Source organism: Solanum dulcamara, chromosome 5, assembly GCF_947179165.1.
Source record: "Solanum dulcamara chromosome 5, daSolDulc1.2, whole genome shotgun sequence".
In the NCBI taxonomy this organism is placed as follows: Eukaryota; Viridiplantae; Streptophyta; class Magnoliopsida; order Solanales; family Solanaceae; genus Solanum; species Solanum dulcamara.
The window spans coordinates 77,780,350-77,797,224 of record NC_077241.1 but is presented as its reverse complement, the minus strand read 5'-3'; the positions used below and the strand labels follow the sequence as shown (position 1 = coordinate 77,797,224).

Genomic DNA, 16,875 nt, shown 5'->3' with positions numbered 1-16,875 from the left:
AATTCGAACCACTTGAGTAACAAGAATGAGTTCTGGAATATATATTTGATTGTACATACACACACAGTCCAAATTCAAAGTATGAAACTCGCGCAAATTCATGATTGGATCCGCCACTAACTTCCAATTGATTATGGTAGGTAATGAATATCCATAAGTATCTTACCCAATAATATACTTTATGTGTATGTATAGCTCATTAGCGCTCATGTATGCATCTCGCATAGAAAGTATAGCATGCTGATGAAATTTGATCTCTTAAAAAATGTCAAAATGGGTGTGTATCAGCTTCCCCAGAATAAGAAGTAGGAGGATAGGCAGAGCAAGAGCTCTTGAAGTCTACCCGGGCGCGAAAGTAGTATATTTTTGGAGAATCCGGCATGAATGCAACATCAAAAGAGAAGAATCCAGGCATCTTAAGTAACGATTATAGTGTTCAGGACAGTTTATGCACACCTCGATTATTCCATGAAAAATCTGCTACCTCCTACTAACACAAACACAGTTACCAAATAACTCTGATCATCAAAGCTTAGATAAATAAGAAATTTCTCAAGTGCTTTCTTGTTTGCTTCCGCCACATTCAAGGATCTAATAGTTTTCCTCCCACTTCATTGACCATTGGACCGTATCCTTAGATGCAATAGGATATCATATATTATGAAGATGCATGTGGCTCCAACTTGGCATGGCCAACACATTAAGTCCCTGAGGTGGTTGGTTCCTGTCATGGTCATGATCATTCAGTAGTTGTCACTTTATTATCTGCCTAGTGAGCAGGTTGGGTAACTTGTAGCTCTATACCAAAAGACTTATGTTTTCAGTGAACAAATTAACTAGAGCCTCTACTTGTTTTACGTTGTTGTGAATATAGTGCTTTAGATGTATCTTTCAGAGTTAAAAAGATCAAGAATCTAAGTCTGTGCATTGTTGTGGATTCTGATGGAAAAAACCCTGAAGAACATTGGATGAGGAAGGCATTAAAGTGTTCAGGAGGGAGACACAGAGACACTGCCAAGTTAGTGTACTAGAAAGTAGATAAAAGAGTAGAGACAACAGAGAACTTTTATGTAATGTTAACGGCTAGACTAACTTGTGCGCACCTGGACTATTCGACCAGGTTTACCTCCCACCTGCATAAGTACCGAATGATTCAGTCCACCAAGCCTTGAAGCAATAACAGACAATTGTGTGGTATAGCCTAGAGTAGATGCCCATTTATGCATCAGGGGCAGTAGTTGCCTGTGTCTAATACAAGGGTGCAACTTTTTTGTCGTATAGCAGTTGTTGAAGAAAGATCTTCCACTATTACAGGAAATCCTAATCTGGCACAACAGAACAGCATCTCAACTCAATAATTGCTCTTCATCTCTATGTACTTCCCTATACAAACATAATTCAATGAAAGGTGGGAGAGCTGTGAAGCCCTTAATGAATCTCATTCTAGTTATGCAGATCTCAGTCAAAATCAGGCTCTACGTTCTTACAAAATTGGAGCTTGCTTTGGGCGTTGTGTTGCCGTTTCTCTAGAAAATCACCATGTAATGGCAGCATAAGTGTTAATCTGCCGAAAAGAAAAGGCACTTAAATCCTATTTCAGGAGAAATGATCAAAACTAAAAGGAAATGAAGTAGCTTTAATGTTTCAAGATTGTGAAAAGCAAAAAGGGAGAAGACGGGGTGGGAAGCGGAGAAACTTACAATGTTGATTCAAGCTTAATGGGAACTCCACAAAGGCTCTCTGCCGTCAGCACACTGTCAAGATCTTAACATACACTTTATGGAATTGTATCAATGGCTCTCTGGTAATCTACAGCAGCATAGCAATAAGAGGGTTAATTATATAGATGGTATTAAAGTTGGGCTCATCCTATCAAATTAAGAATTTCATGTGAACTATTCTCCAGCCTTTTCATTTCCTTCCTTTATGACAAAAAGATTGGGTATGTGCGGTGTAAGCCATGAGAAACGACTTGAAAACAATAACCTCTAATCCTTGAGCAACCAAAGGGAACTAGAATATTGTTCTCGCAAACAGAAAGGTAAGAAACTTCCTTTTATCTTAGATGAAAACCTCAACAACTAATAATTGTGTAATAAGTAATAACTATTTGACAACTACACTATAACATTGAGACAGAAGACAAAGGTACATACCGCCATGGGAATTCACTTGTGTCGATTCCAGCTTGGTGAAGTTCATCAACATACTGTAAAGCTTCTCTACATTCCTCTCGATCATCAAAAAATTCCTTCTTTTCACCTTCTATTTGGTATGTCTCATGGCCTTTGCCAGCAACCACCTGCAGTGTGGTTAACAGAAACTGGATTAAACAACACAAATAAAATTGAATTGCCTGGTAAGCACTTCTATTATGAATATGTTTTACCCATGTAAGTTGTAGCCTGTATCATTGGTTAGCTTTTAAAAACAAATAACAAGGACAAATGAAGAATGGAGACAAGGAACTTACAACTATATCACCTTCCTCACCCATGGCAACGGCACAGCGCACAGCCACTTGTCTGATATCATGTACGAAGAGTCTATGGCCGTTGGGGAGAGGGGGGTAATAATCATTCTCTCCGTATTTCAGGTAGTCCTGCATAGTCCATCCTACACCAGCCAACATATCATCCAAGATGTCCACTGATAGAAGATAATATGATATAGCTTCAGTGTCAATACCCAAACATGTGAAGAAGCAAAATCAACACTAATCTAATCGAAAGTGAGTGCATAGACAGTGCCACAGCAGATAAGAGAAGACAGACAACTAGTATACAAGAGAGATAAAAAATCCATCTTAAGTGCAGCACATGTAATATCAGGAAACTGAAAGAGACTACTTTTCTAAGAACATATCGGCAACTACCAAATACCAATGCATATTTCAATGATATGTAATCTATAGTGAAAAAGAGAAAGACAGCCAAATAATCTCAAATATGGTGATTTCAACCTATATTGCTCGGACTCTTCAAAAATGTCTATGGATGCGTGTCAGATTCTCCAAATGTAGTGTATTTTTGGAGAATCCGACACGGGTGCACCGTCGAAAGTGAAGAGTCCGCGCAACTTACATTTCCAGAAACCTTCTCTGTTATATCTTCTTCAAGCTATGATACTTACAAGGATCCTCAGTCTTTGGATTGTCGGATGTCAGAATCGTCACATCACTTTTATCTGTTGCTATCTTTGCCATTATGGGCCTCTTCCCTCTGTCGCTCTCTCCAGCACAACCAAAAACTTCAAGAAAAGAAACAGGTATTACACCTTAGTAAAAAATAATAGATAACAGAAAAAGAACATTTGAAAACATTAATGAGAATGTTAGTAAGGATAAAAGGGGATGACAGTCAAAGGTAAAAACAAATTTGGTTCATGCTTCAGGGCAAAACAAGGTAGTGCCCTGGGGTAGCTGTGAAAAGTGCATCGTCTGCAGGCCAACACCTCTAACTTTGTGGCATAGCTTGGTTTATATTCTTAATCTTGAAATATCTCAAAATCCTTCAACAAAATAACTACTAAGTTGGACTTGATTTAACTTTTCTCAAAAACACTATACAAAGTATATATATATAACTTCTAGGTCGATGCTTTATTCACTTTTCATACAGGAATAAAGCACATAGATTTACATGTGTGTTTCTGTCTATACATAAACCACAGTTCTAAGAACATGAAAACTTTCCAAGCCCACATTTGAAATTAGTAATCTAATGTGAAGTTTGGAAATTTGCTCCACCTAAGTTCTTATGCAGAGAAGCATGCATAAGAAAAGCAGAGACTTTCTGTTTTAACACGAGTAACTGCACCATTGCTGAATGGGGGAGGAAGGAAGAAGTTGCTGATTGCTTACCGGTTATAACCCTCCTAGGGCCAAGCTCTCTCACATAATCAAGTAGTCTAGATAAAGCATCAGGGGTATGAGCATAGTCTACAATTACTCCGAAAGCCTGTTCCTCATCTATCAGTTCACATCGACCAGGGACTGCATCAACCTCTTCAATACCTTTGACAATGTCCTCCAAAGGTGCCCCAACCGCAATTCCAACAGCAACTGCTGCAAGAATGTTATAGATGTTATGTCTTCCAAGCAAACCAGAGGATATTTCCAATATGCCTTGAGGTGTGTTGACCAACACTTGAGTCTCAAAGAGAGATAACTGAAACTTTAAGGGATGAACATCAGCACTCTTATTCTCCATTGCAAAAGTCACAACAGGCACATCTGGGTTTCCTTGAGCTATAAAGAAAGCTGCATTAGGATCATCAATATTCACAATCTTGCGGTGACGTGCTGGGTCCACCATCCTAGCAAACAGCTTAGCCTTAGCATCCCTATACTCCTCCTCAGTCCCATGAAAATCTAAATGATCCCGCGTCAAGTTAGTAAAAACTGCAATGTCAAAATCAACCTCATCACACCGACCCAATGCCAATCCATGAGAAGAAGCCTCCATTACCAAAGCCTCAGTCCCATTATGAACCATCTTTGCCATCAGTTTCTGAACCAAAACTGCATCAGGGGTTGTATGAGGGGACTCTAATTTGTTATCCCCATATATATAATACCCTACTGTACTCAACATGCCCATCCTCAACCCCATTGCTCCATACATTGCCTTTATTAAGTAAGAAGTTGTAGTCTTTCCATTAGTTCCTGCAATTCCAATCACAGACATACTTTTGGACGGATGCCTGTAAAACGAAGCAGCTAACACAGCAAGCACTGCATTCGTGTCCTCCACAACAACTAAAGCTTTACACCCCAAAGTTTCCTCAATATCAATCTCTTTACTAGCTACAACAGCAACAGCCCCTCTCTTATCAGCCTCAGATAAATATAAATGTCCATCAGTTTTCATCCCAACACAACATACAAACAAATCACCACTCTCAACCAACCGCGAATCATGTTGTATGCCACTAATTTCCACCTCTAAATCTCCATAAACTGATACTGGCACTACCCTACTCTCATCTAAAAGCTCAGCTAAACTCATTCTAAACTTGGGTTCTACAATTCTTGGCTTTGCTTTACCATACTCATCAAAGTCCATATCAAATGAAGATAAATCTGAAAATTCAGCTTTAACCATATCATCACTTACCTCAAAATCAGACCTTTCTTCTTCACTTTCTTCGCCTTCCGAAATTTCTGTCAACCCAGTAAGCTCACTAATTTCCTCCAAATCAACAACTTCTTCAGGCAATAATTCATCTATACCATCAACTTCAACCTCAACTAAAGCTGATTTCTTGGGGTTAGGCTTTAAAAGCCCCTGTTTTACAAACTCTTTTCTTTTCAGGGCAATAGCTTTATCAATTTCACCAAACAAATCATCTCCATTGTCATTATCATTCACAAGAGGATTATCAGGTGCATCTTCAACATCAGCTAATGCATTTACGAAAATGGACTGTTCTTTCTTGAAAAGCTCTTCTTGTTGTTTTCTTGCTTTAGCTGCTTGCCGTTGAATTTGTTGAAATTTGTTCACACCATGCATTGAATCTTCTGGTGCCTCAGGTGGGTCATCGTCTGAAGGGTCTGGGTAGTACTTCCCGTCGAATCCGATGGCAGAAACGGTGGTGAGGGTGGTGGGGTACTTGAGGCGGAGATGGTGGAGGGAAATGAAGGGTTTGAATTGGAGGGATGGTGGGGTATGGTGGAGAAGTGAAGCGAAAGGTGGAGGGGAGAGGAGGCTGAACGGCATGTTCGCCGGTGTTGGTCGGAGGGGTTTTCCGGTTGCCGGAGTTTTGCTCGGAGGTTTTTGAGTGTGTCAGTGGAAAGGATAGGGGTTTAAGGAGAAGATTTTTTGGAAGGTGAAAAACGACGTCGTTAGGAGTTAACTGTCTTAACACTCCTTTATTCCAATTTCCAAATCCTAATTTATATAGCATAATTCGAATTTTTCTATGTTCTAATTTATGTGGCATTTGTTAAAAAAAAAATTGTCCAATTTATATGATACAATTTAAATTTTGAATACCAAACAATTTAATTTTGACCCCAAATTTGAATATGAAATCTTTAAATTTTTTAAAATAAAAATGTATATATTTGAAAACAACATAAAAAGTATTAATAATTGATATATAATATATTTAAAATAGATATGAAAAAATTATGGTCAATGAAAACATATTTAAATCTTGAAATCTGAAATGTGTGCATAATTTGGAACAGAAGAAGTACTTTGCAACTTCTAAAGATTGGGCCTACTTAGGATTTTGGGCTTGACAAATAAGAACATTTGGGCCTGGAAGAAAGATAAATGGTTGGGCTATTTAGCATTTTGGGCTTATAGGTAAGAATATTTGGGCTTGAATAAAAAAAGATAAATGATTGGGCTATTTAGCATTTTGGGCTTGATAGATAAGAACATTTGGGCCTCAAAGAAAGATATACGGTTGAGCTTTTAGTATTTTGAGCTTTGATATATAAGAACATTTGGGCCTGAAAGAAAGATAATAAATGGTTGAGCTATTTAGCATTTGGGCTTGATAGATAAGAACATTTGGGCCTGAAAGAAAGATAATTTGGTTGGGCTTGAAAGAAAGATAAATTGCTACGCTTATGAACAAAGTTAGACTCGGGTCTAATATTTTCCCATATATTGCTCAACCAACAATAACAACAGTATAATATCCAGTGTAATTTCATAATTGAGGACTGGAGAGGGTACAGTATACGCACATCTTACTCCTTAAAGAATTTTCCAATTGCCAGAATTTTGCTCAGAGGTTTTTGAGTATGTCAGTGGAAAGGATAGGGGTTTAAAGAGGATTTTTGGAAGGTCAAAATGACGTTGTTAGGAGTTAACTGTCTCAACTACTTTGCAACTTCTAAAGATTGGGCCTCTTTAGCCTTTTGGGTTTGATAAGTAAGAATATTTGGGCCTGAAAAAAATGGTTGGGCTATTTAGCATTTTGGGCTTGATAGATAAGAGCATTTGGGCCTGAAAGAGAGATAAATAGTTGAAGGTAGAGTCGTAGAGATATTGTTTTCGATAGTTTGTCGATTCAAGAAAAACATTTCAAAGCAGGGCGGAAAGAGAAATAAGGAGAGTGAAGAAGTCATGGAAAAATTCTTTAGAAAGCATATTAAAGCATTCTGAAAAGAAAAAAAAGGAATAATAACTAATACAAATTAAATAATATGATAATCATCGAAGTACCTTAAATATTATATAGTAACAGACATCAAAGGACAAGAAACTACAAGAGTAATAATATGACTACTACTATGGAAAGATAAACAAAACAACACTTCACTTCCTACTAAACTTATATATGATATGTGTCCTCGTCAACCTCTTATCTAAGGTCATGTCCCCGATAAGCTGAAACTGCACCATCTCTTGTCAATATTGCTCAACCTAATTATATTTAAAATACTTGAATATCGTCTAACGTTTGAGATCATTTTTTAAAATTTGAATTATAGTCTAACGTTTTCACATTAGATTTTCAATTTGGTCAAAATGAATTTTTAGATCATGATTTTAAAGAATCTAAGTTGCACGCAAAAAAAAGAGAGAGAATCATTTACTAAATAAGTATTCCAAAAGGGATAACCTATGAAAATTTATGCACCAATTCTAATGTTTCATTTTTATATTTGTTTAAAATAACAACTTTTGTCATATTATTCTTTAAGACAGGAGTCTATCAAAAATAATTTTTTCTATCTTATAAAAATAGTAATAAAACATGTATACACCTAATTTTCACTAAATTCCTTCGATAAAATTACACTAAATATGTCATTATCTTTTAAGATAACAACTCATTCACTCAATGATTATGGGACACTAAAACCAATATATAATAGTCACATCAATTACAGAAAAAAAAATAATATTGAAGTAAACTTCTTTCTTACTTGATTTTCATGAGATATATAAAAATATATGACTTTTCATGTGAAGTAAGAAAACACTAGAATTTTTATTTTATTTTATTTTGGAGTGAATGAATAAATACATACATACACAAAAAGGTGTAGTGGTTGTAGGAGAGGTTCATAATCATAAAAACTTGGAATAGACTATAAGAAGAAAGAGTCAAAAACAACAATAAATGTAGCAGTTGGTATATATTAGAGTGGAAAATATGTGGTCCCTTTAATGTTTTGTTTTGATTCCCAATAAAACAAATTATTCAAATTAAATAAAAGAAAGCACCTTTAAAATTTAGGGTTTTGAGATTGGAGTGACGGACCTAGTAAGAGTTTGTCTAGCAATGACATTTTTTTTTTAATGTCAATTGCTCTATTGTAAGTATTTTGGAATCCTATGGTGTCTCCATTTATTTTATTTGGCCACATTTGCCTAGATAAAAAACAATTTTCATTAAGTCATGTGTTATATATCATTTTTGTAATCCATCCATACATGTCATCTAGTGTTTTATATTCCGTTTCAATTGATCTACCTTGAAACGACGGCACGTTACATCACAATAATCAAAAAAATTTAATTAATATTCTTTTGTTGAAAAATTATATTATGTAGATAAGTAAAAATATTTATAACGTAATTTCTTTGTAATTTTACTTTTTTTTTATAGTCGAGTGTTGTCTCTTTGAATTTTAGTAGCATTAGTATTAATATTGCAGTTTCTTGCCATTTAATTTCTACTAATACTTGTTGTTCTTGCTATGATTATCATTATTTTGTTATTATTACTGTTTTGTTCTTTTATATATTATGTAATGATTTCGTTATTATTTGATATGTCTACTTTGTATGTGTATTATTTTTTAAAAAAATTGCTTTGTTATAAATTATTTATATCAAAGATCTATCATAAACAATCTTTCTATAGAGATAAAATCAGCGTACTATCAATTATTGGTTACCGGCCACTTTATATAGTACTAATAGTGTACACATGCGTATTTATTGAGAGAACAATATGTCTCTCTCACACACTTTTGATATTGAAATTTTGACACTGTAATTTTGATATTATAACATTTTTTATGGTATTTGATTATTGACATATATTAAAAGAAATGGCGAATATTGTACCAAAGTATATAATTATATATACAACATATATTTTTGACACATATTTATAACTCTTTTTTTGATTGCAAACGATATATATGTGTGTGACTAACTAATTATTTCAACATTAGAATTTTGATTACTCTACCTTGACTGAAATGTCTTTTGTGTGTAGTTGTTAGCAAACAAAATACTAATTAGTATAATATAGTAATTGAAATATTTCTTGACAAGTCAAAAATATAATTTTTCATTACATGACTATATATAAGTTGAAATCGAATCACTATAGTTATTAATTTATCGAATCGCAAAATATTTGTAAAACTAAACTTTATCAAATAGAAATTATTAATATCGTACCATCCCTGCCCCTACTCAGAAGTTCAGATCTAGTCATGGAGCACATTAGTGAATAGTGATATTCCTGTACTATATAATAAAACAATCACAAAAATGCCTATTAGAAAAAATAGTAGATATCTCTATTATATACTAACCGACATTTGACTAATTTTAAAGAAACCCAATTAATATTTTTAACTTTAAAATATTGAGAAATCCATGCAATAATATGTAAGTTATATGAAAAAGAAAGTTCTTTTAAGTAATTTGATTGATTAGATAGTCAATAATTTAAAATTGCTGGTTGGTGAAGGAGTATCAATTAAACATCTATTTGAAAAATCGTTTTTGCCCCCTCCTTTTTATTAAAGATGATCAAGCCATTAGACATATATTATTAAATTAAACAAATAAAAATAAATTTTTATTTTTAATATATTAAACAAAGTAAAAATGAATGGAAGAAATATTTATAAATGAGACATGCTCACTTGGTTCCATGAGGTAATTAATATCTTATGCAAAGTATACTCCCCAAGAAATCTCACTTAGATAAGTAGTAGTAATAAATAAAGAATTTTAATTTACATTTATACATTGTTATAAACAAAAAATTAAAGATGTATTAACTTTAAACAATTTTGATGAATTAAATTATTGTGAGCATCATCAGTTATTACATGAGTCATACAAGCAGTGGCTAGAATAAGGACAAGTATTTTTCGACCTACATTCTGCAGAACATCCCCCACACCCCCACCCCCAACACCCCCACCAAAAAAAGAAAAAAAAATCTTTTTTTTCCTAATTTGTGTATAGATCCTTGTGGTCGGGTTCTTATCCGAATCCTACGAATAGCGGAAGCTTTAATGCATCGGACTGTCCTTTTTACTCGTATTTGAGTGCGACTAAATTCGAATTATGCAATGGAAAGTTCAGTTTTTGGACTACACTTTCAACAAGATTTTTTCCACTCCAGATATTGAGATTTGAAATTTCTAATTAAGAATTGGAGAATCTCAGCCATCTCACCACGACCGACCGACGCTGTTAGAATCTTGAAATATATTTTCACTTAGAACACAGTTTATGAGTTCTGATTCAGTGGTTTTTTCAACAGTAAGCAGACATGAACATTTGTACTGTAGTCTGACACTGAATAAAAAAACAAGAACAGGTAATGAGAATATTAATTGTACTCTAAACAATAATGTAAGATACTGTTATTTTTATTTAATAAGAAGATAGTGTTTTAAAGGAATTCATGGGTAGTGGTTGAGACTTGAGACAAAAACAGTGTATATAGTTGTGTATTTTAGTATACCATAAGTCAACATCATTTTGTTTAATGCAAAATAAACAAACAAATCTCAATTTCTTCCTCATTTGATGCTACTTTTGTCTCTCACTCTTTTGTTTTTCTCCAAAAAAAATTACTCCAAGAACTCAACTTTCTTGAACATTAACACATTTGAAAAAAATTATGGTTCCGACTCAACTTGCGTGCACTTGACTGATTAATTGGATACTAATTATCACGTCGCACCAGCACAGGTAATGAGTAACTCTTGCAAATCAAGAATTGTTTTTGTTTCATGTTTGTGAAGAAAGTTAGAAGCTTTATGCTTTCTTGATTTTAATTCCCAGAGAAAACTGTTCATTTGTGATGGAGAAGAAGAGATCATCAAGAAATCCACAACTGATAGATAAGAGTCAGCTTAATTGTATGTGGGGATTGATTAACAGCCTTTATTTTGGTCAAAATCAGAGGAAACAGAAGCTGCTTTCAAATGGGAAAGCTACAACTAAGAATGTTATAGGTATGTGGTAACAATTCATCAATTGAAAACAGTATTTCTATCTCCACAAAAGCAGTAGTAAGCTCTACATACATCCTGCCCTCTCCGGACCTCAATGTTGTTGTTTTGCACAAATGATGCTGATTTAAGTTATATACACCAAAAGGAGATACCGAAGAGAATAACTCAAGGGCACTGGCTTGAAGGATTCGGCCGCGTAGCCCTCATTTTGGAATAAAACTTGTAATTACCTTATAAATGATATGATTATGTTAACTTACACAAGTCCTAAATGCCTCTGTGGATAATCCAAAAGAGTGAAGTACTTTTTCTTGAACTTTTCTTATTGTAATTTGTCTGAATAATTACATTAGGATTTGATTCAATACTGATGTTAATCAATGATGGGGTTTTTGATCTTTGTTTTACCCCCTTCTGCAGGCAAAAGTCCAAGAAAGATTGATGCTTTAACTTACTGCAGTGACCAATTATATTGCTTTGAGGTAAGTTTGTAGCAAGCATAAAGTTTCTTTTGACAGTATTTGAAGAGTTGACTCTAGTACACAATTTGTGTTTGCTTGGTCTCTCCAAAAATGTTGTTGCATCAGTGTCGTATCCTTCAAAAATGTACTACTTTGGGAGGATTTGGCACTCACCCGACTAACATTTTTAAAGAGCCCAAGCAACATAGTGACACTCATAATACATGTGGTACTAGAACTTAGCCAAATCTATTATGGAGGAGGTTCTTGCTATCACAGGGTCAAGAAGAAATGAATGTGACTTTGGAGTGTAATTGCTGTTTTGTGCATGGAAAGAAAATACTTTGTCAAGGTGCATCTGAAGTTCTTATAGCAATGTAGTCATAAGACAAGTGGTTTTTACCTCTTAAGGAAGAAAAATTTGTTCCGATATCCTTGGAGATAAGATGATCCTGTAGGCAGGAGGGGAGCTACATGTAATTAAGGGGGTTCGATTGAATCCCATTTGTCGGAGAAGTATACTGTGCAAAATAGGATAAAGCTGTGACATCCCTGACTTTTTTGAATTCCCTTGTTAAAATTCCTGACTCCGTGACTGCATGTTAATTTTACACCGCAAATTCAGAGTAGTACATCATCAATGCAACTTTTGAGTAAAGAGTAATGACTTGAGAGTTTTTTTGTCTCAGGATGGAGCTGAAGTGGAAGCTTTAGGAGTTCGTACGGGTGATAAAAGGACAAAGACTTCCATTCAAGATGAAATTTCCGGTGATATGCAAAAGGGCACTCAAATCATAGCCCGAAATGAGCAACACAGAGAAGTAGATTATGGACTGTTTGATCATATGATAAGTAAATACAAGCCATCATCAAAGAAGAGCTGTAAGAATCAGTCACCTGTATACGATTGGAAGGACACTGAGACCAGGGATATTCAGCAGGCTTCAGGTTCAGCGGAAATGTCTATTCATAAGTTAAAATTGGCGTCCATATTAGAAGCTATTGGCAGTCAGATTCATCAAGAAAATGGAGATAAGAGGAGTACCATTAAGAATGATCAGCTTGATGAGATCAGTTTACAAGTACTTCAGAAGAGTGCCAAAGTATTTATCGATCAAATGTTCACAGACAGGAAGTATATCAGCAAAGGTAGTGTGACCTATGAGCCGGAGCAGTTTCCCAATGCATTAGAGATGTTAAATTCAAATGGAGATTTGTTTCTGAAACTCCTACAAGATCCGAATTCACTATTAGCAAAGCAAATCCGAAACATGCAAAACGTGCAAATGGCTAGAGATTCAATCAAGTCCTGCATGAGTAACAAACTACCAGACTATGAAATTTCGAAGAGTGAACAGAAGCATAATCAATCTGCATCCGAAGAAAGTTCCAGCTCCCGGCCATCAAATAAAATAGTTGTTCTGAAGCCGATTCATAAAACTGTTCGATGTTCTGAAAATGTTGCCTGCTATTGCTCGTCTACACAGTTTCATCACAGCACAAGTACTAAAGGGGAAAATGTGCGGCGAAAGAACTTTTCTCTCAAAGATATCAAGAGGAAACTGAAATATGCAATGGGAGAAAAATGGAAAGAGAAGCATTTGATTTCAGTAGGAAGTACTTTACATAGGCTTCATAGCGTCAGCGATAGGCAGAACTTAGAAGTTGTTAATGAAGGGGGAAGTTCATGCCTTACTATTGCACGATCCACTAACTCGTTCACCGACTCCAACAGCAAGAATGAGGCAGAGAATAAACAAAAATCCACAAGTGAAGCACCTAAAGTCTCCTTTCTGACTGAAAAAGTGCGTAAAAAGTTGGACGCGTCTGCTATAAGCTACACCAAGAAATGGGAACTGGATATATCTATGGAGGCAAAGAGACATCTTTCTCAAAGATTAAACTTTGTCAACACTACAGGTGAAGCTGTGATGAACACACAACCCTCAAGAACATTGGAAAGGATTCTTTCCTCGCCTGAGCATGATCGTTTGTTCAACTATAACTCAAAACAGGATCGCAAAAGTAATCCTGAACAAACGAGTTACAATGGTAGGTTTATGTTCCATTTATTTGAGAGTTCTTTGGTCTTCATATGCACATTGCCTTTTAGAATTTTAAGTTGTTAGCATTCATTTCTTGCAGATACAAGTATAGCGGAATTGCCCCGTGAGCCAACACATACTGGTTTTCAAAGTCCTCAAAGACACAAGGATTGCCAGCATCTCAATAGCTCAATGGTGGTAAGTTCTGCATCCTCTCTCACTAACATGTCACGGAAATAGTGCAAAAATGTTTTGATATTACTTGTTTTCTGTTTACTCATAAAAGTCTTAATCCTGTTGCATCATCCTCTTTAGGCTTCACCTTCAGAAGTTTGGTCTCCTGGTTCATCAACAGATGTTTCATTGTCGAGTCCATATAGCATTTACAAATCAAGGGTTGTTGACAGCATTATGGACAGAGGAGACCACCCAAGTCCAGTGTCAGTCCTCGAACCAGTTTTCACTGATGATCTAACCAGCCCTTCAAGAAATCAACCATGTAAGTAACACAAACTCTTCAAGTTAATTTCACATATAGTGACTAAACTTTGTGAAGGGGAGCCTTGATGTAAGTGGTAAAATTGTTGTCATGTGTTGTGGAGGTCACAGGTTCAAGGCATGTTAAAGTCTCTTGCAGAAATGCAGGGTAAGGCTGCGTACAATAGACTCTTATGGTCGGGAACTTAGTGCACTAGGCTGCCCTTTTAGTCACTAAACTTTATCCACTATAACAGCAAAGTCACAAAACTTCATGATCATTTGTAGCTGACACTGTATTACAACCCCGTCGGATCAACTTTGAGGGATGTTTGAACAAGGAATCCACTGAAAATGCCATACTGAATCGTGCTGAACCTGACGCCCTTCGTACTTACATTCAGTCAAGTTTGCACACTCTTCACTTGAATTGGGAAGAACTTTGGCTAAATAGGCATCTTTCAGAACAAATGTTCGATGCAATGCTATCCGATGAACTAGAGACATTAGCACTACAATGTCATTCTGAGCCTAAACTCCTGATGGACTACACAAATGAAGTTCTACTAAAAGCATATGATTTTAACTTCAGAATTTCTCCGTGGCTATCGTTCGTTCAACCCAAAAACTGTTCCTTTCCACCGGAAAAACATCTAGCGGAAAAGGTAATGAATGAAGTGAGACAACACCTTATTCCATTGATGGAACAACCTACATTGAATGATCATGTTGAGACTGATTTGTCAAAATCTGGTTCATGGCTCGATATCCGAAACGACGCAGAAGATGTTGTGAGTCAAATCACAGATGATGTTCTTGAAGAATCAATTATGTATACTGTTCTCCAACTTCATACCTCTTTCTTGTGTAGCTAAATTTAGCTTCTTTCTTGAACAGTCATTGCTCCCTTTTTCCTTTTGTGTTTGTAGTGTGAATTTATACACCTTAGCTAGTATATATCGTTTTGTTTATTGCTACAGAACATAAATTTTTTATATAGAGTTGTTTTAAAAATGTTATTGTGGTAATTATAGTTCATGCAGTTAAATACATTTGTCCCAAGACCAAAAGCAATAACATATTAGAATTTTGGAGGTACCAATTAACAATGCTTTTAGGTACAAAAGTTGTTACTATATAAACTAGTTCAAGATTGGTTTCTCATATCTAGGGTCTGGTGCCTGCATGTCGGGAAGCCCGACATTAGAGTAAAACACTTCCTAACAAATGCAATTTCATATTTAAGACTCGAATTTGAGACCTCTAATTAAGTTATTTAAGCATGTCAGAGTATTTATCACTCCACCGCAATCGTTGTTGTTCACTTAATTGGTTTACCATGCTAAATAGATATTTGGACAGTAAAATAAAAATCTTTTTGAATAACCAGAGATTTTTCAACAAACTCTTTTATTAATTGTATCATAAACTAAAAATTATATTAGTTTAATATAAATATTTAGGTGATTTTTTTTTTAAGATAGAGAAATAGATAGATATACCTTTACATTTGGAGTAGGTTGTCTACAAGTCAGTATCTTCATAAAAGAAGGCCATAAATTTGTAGCCTTTTTTCTTTGATAACCTCTATTCACAGGCAAGTTGACAATTTGGAAATTGACAGCTTTTCACATGCAAGTTGGCAATTTGAAAATGATTTTCCAAACCTTATTTGGATATGGCAGGAGATAATTTGGTTCAAACCAAAAAAAATTTGATCGAACTGATTTTTTTTTAATTTGATTTTGATTTTTTGATTTGATCAATCGGTTTTGGTTTTTAATTTTAAAAATTTGATAATTCATTCGGTTTTCGATTTTTAATTATTTTATTTCGGTTAATTGAAAAAATTAAATTAATTAATACACCAAATACCAATAGTCCAAATGTCCAATAGCATCCATACACGATTTGGCTAAAATATTTTTAAGGAAAATTTAAAAGAATAAAAAAAAATCATTAACCAAAGGAAAAAAAAATACCCTCACATGGTTGGGAAAAATAGTTTTTTTTTAATTTATTTTTTAGCTTGTGTTAAAAATAACTGTGTGTATGAACTTCAAAACCTATTGAAAATTACATTGTCAATTTATAAGTGTGAATAAAAGATGATATTTTATTGGTCAATGATTTGTGTAGGACTGGTCAATTTATGTTACATTCGACTATAAATTATTGTATTGTGTTACAAAACATATATATGGATGATGGAACTATATCGTTTTATGTATGTCTTGTTGACTAAACAATCAGATATACCACGCCATGTATCATCCCCTCTTTCTATAGAGGAGAAATAAAGAAAAATTAAAGATACAGTGAATGATTATGTTTTCCACAAACTTTGTGACCACGATTATGTGTAGAGAATAACAGAAGAAAAGTATAATTGATGAGACTTTCTGCTAGTCCAATATCGTTAATTAAGATCGAAAGATTTAACTAAAGAAAAGGAAGTTAGAAAGGAGAATGTGTATTTTGGTAAGACACTTTTATTTTTGTTTGTTTTGGATTTTGTTAGGTTGAGTACAAATTGTATAAGATCATCCCCTATTTATAATTGTCTATGGATAGTTCTAGAAATTCTTGTAGATACATCTACAAGAAAATTCTAGTAAACTTATCTTCTATATCTAGATATTTTCTTAAGATGGTTATCCTAGATACTATTCTAGATTATTCTATAACTGACTATAAATATCTCATT

At 34.6% G+C, this 16,875-nt stretch overlaps 2 protein-coding genes across 2 annotated transcripts; one reads left to right on the top strand and one right to left on the bottom strand.

Annotated features, from left to right (window-relative positions):
* Nucleotides 1–1,009: 1,009 nt before the first annotated feature.
* Nucleotides 1,010–5,855, bottom strand: LOC129890063 (UDP-N-acetylmuramoyl-L-alanyl-D-glutamate--2,6-diaminopimelate ligase MurE homolog, chloroplastic). Its single transcript, XM_055965577.1, has 6 exons — nucleotides 3,863–5,855; nucleotides 3,133–3,249; nucleotides 2,474–2,649; nucleotides 2,157–2,302; nucleotides 1,701–1,809; nucleotides 1,010–1,564 (listed from the first exon to the last, which is right to left on the bottom strand). The coding sequence occupies exons 1-5, from the start codon at nucleotides 5,718–5,720 to the stop codon at nucleotides 1,791–1,793; spliced, it is 2,316 nt and encodes a 771-aa protein (XP_055821552.1). The 5' UTR covers nucleotides 5,721–5,855; the 3' UTR covers nucleotides 1,010–1,564; nucleotides 1,701–1,790.
* A 4,883-nt stretch (nucleotides 5,856–10,738) lies between these two features.
* LOC129890062 (uncharacterized) lies at nucleotides 10,739–15,111 on the top strand. Its single transcript, XM_055965575.1, has 7 exons — nucleotides 10,739–10,919; nucleotides 11,013–11,185; nucleotides 11,606–11,667; nucleotides 12,336–13,698; nucleotides 13,792–13,889; nucleotides 14,007–14,190; nucleotides 14,457–15,111. Exons 2-7 carry the CDS (start codon nucleotides 11,032–11,034, stop codon nucleotides 15,041–15,043), a joined length of 2,448 nt encoding a protein of 815 aa, XP_055821550.1. The 5' UTR covers nucleotides 10,739–10,919; nucleotides 11,013–11,031; the 3' UTR covers nucleotides 15,044–15,111.
* The last annotated feature ends 1,764 nt before the right edge of the window (nucleotides 15,112–16,875 follow it).

Coding starts and splice junctions, on each gene's coding strand:
- LOC129890062 (XM_055965575.1), top strand. CDS start 11,032: ATGGAGAAGAAGAGATCATCAAGAAATCCACAACTGATAGATAAGAGT. Junction 11,186..11,605: donor TACAACTAAGAATGTTATAG/GTATGTGGTAAC, acceptor CCCCTTCTGCAG/GCAAAAGTCCAAGAAAGATT. Junction 13,890..14,006: donor ATCTCAATAGCTCAATGGTG/GTAAGTTCTGCA, acceptor CATCCTCTTTAG/GCTTCACCTTCAGAAGTTTG.
- LOC129890063 (XM_055965577.1), bottom strand. CDS start 5,720: ATGCCGTTCAGCCTCCTCTCCCCTCCACCTTTCGCTTCACTTCTCCAC. Junction 3,250..3,862: donor CCCTAGGAGGGTTATAACCG/GTAAGCAATCAG, acceptor CTTTTCTTGAAG/TTTTTGGTTGTGCTGGAGAG. Junction 2,650..3,132: donor TCCAAAGACTGAGGATCCTT/GTAAGTATCATA, acceptor ATCTTCTATCAG/TGGACATCTTGGATGATATG.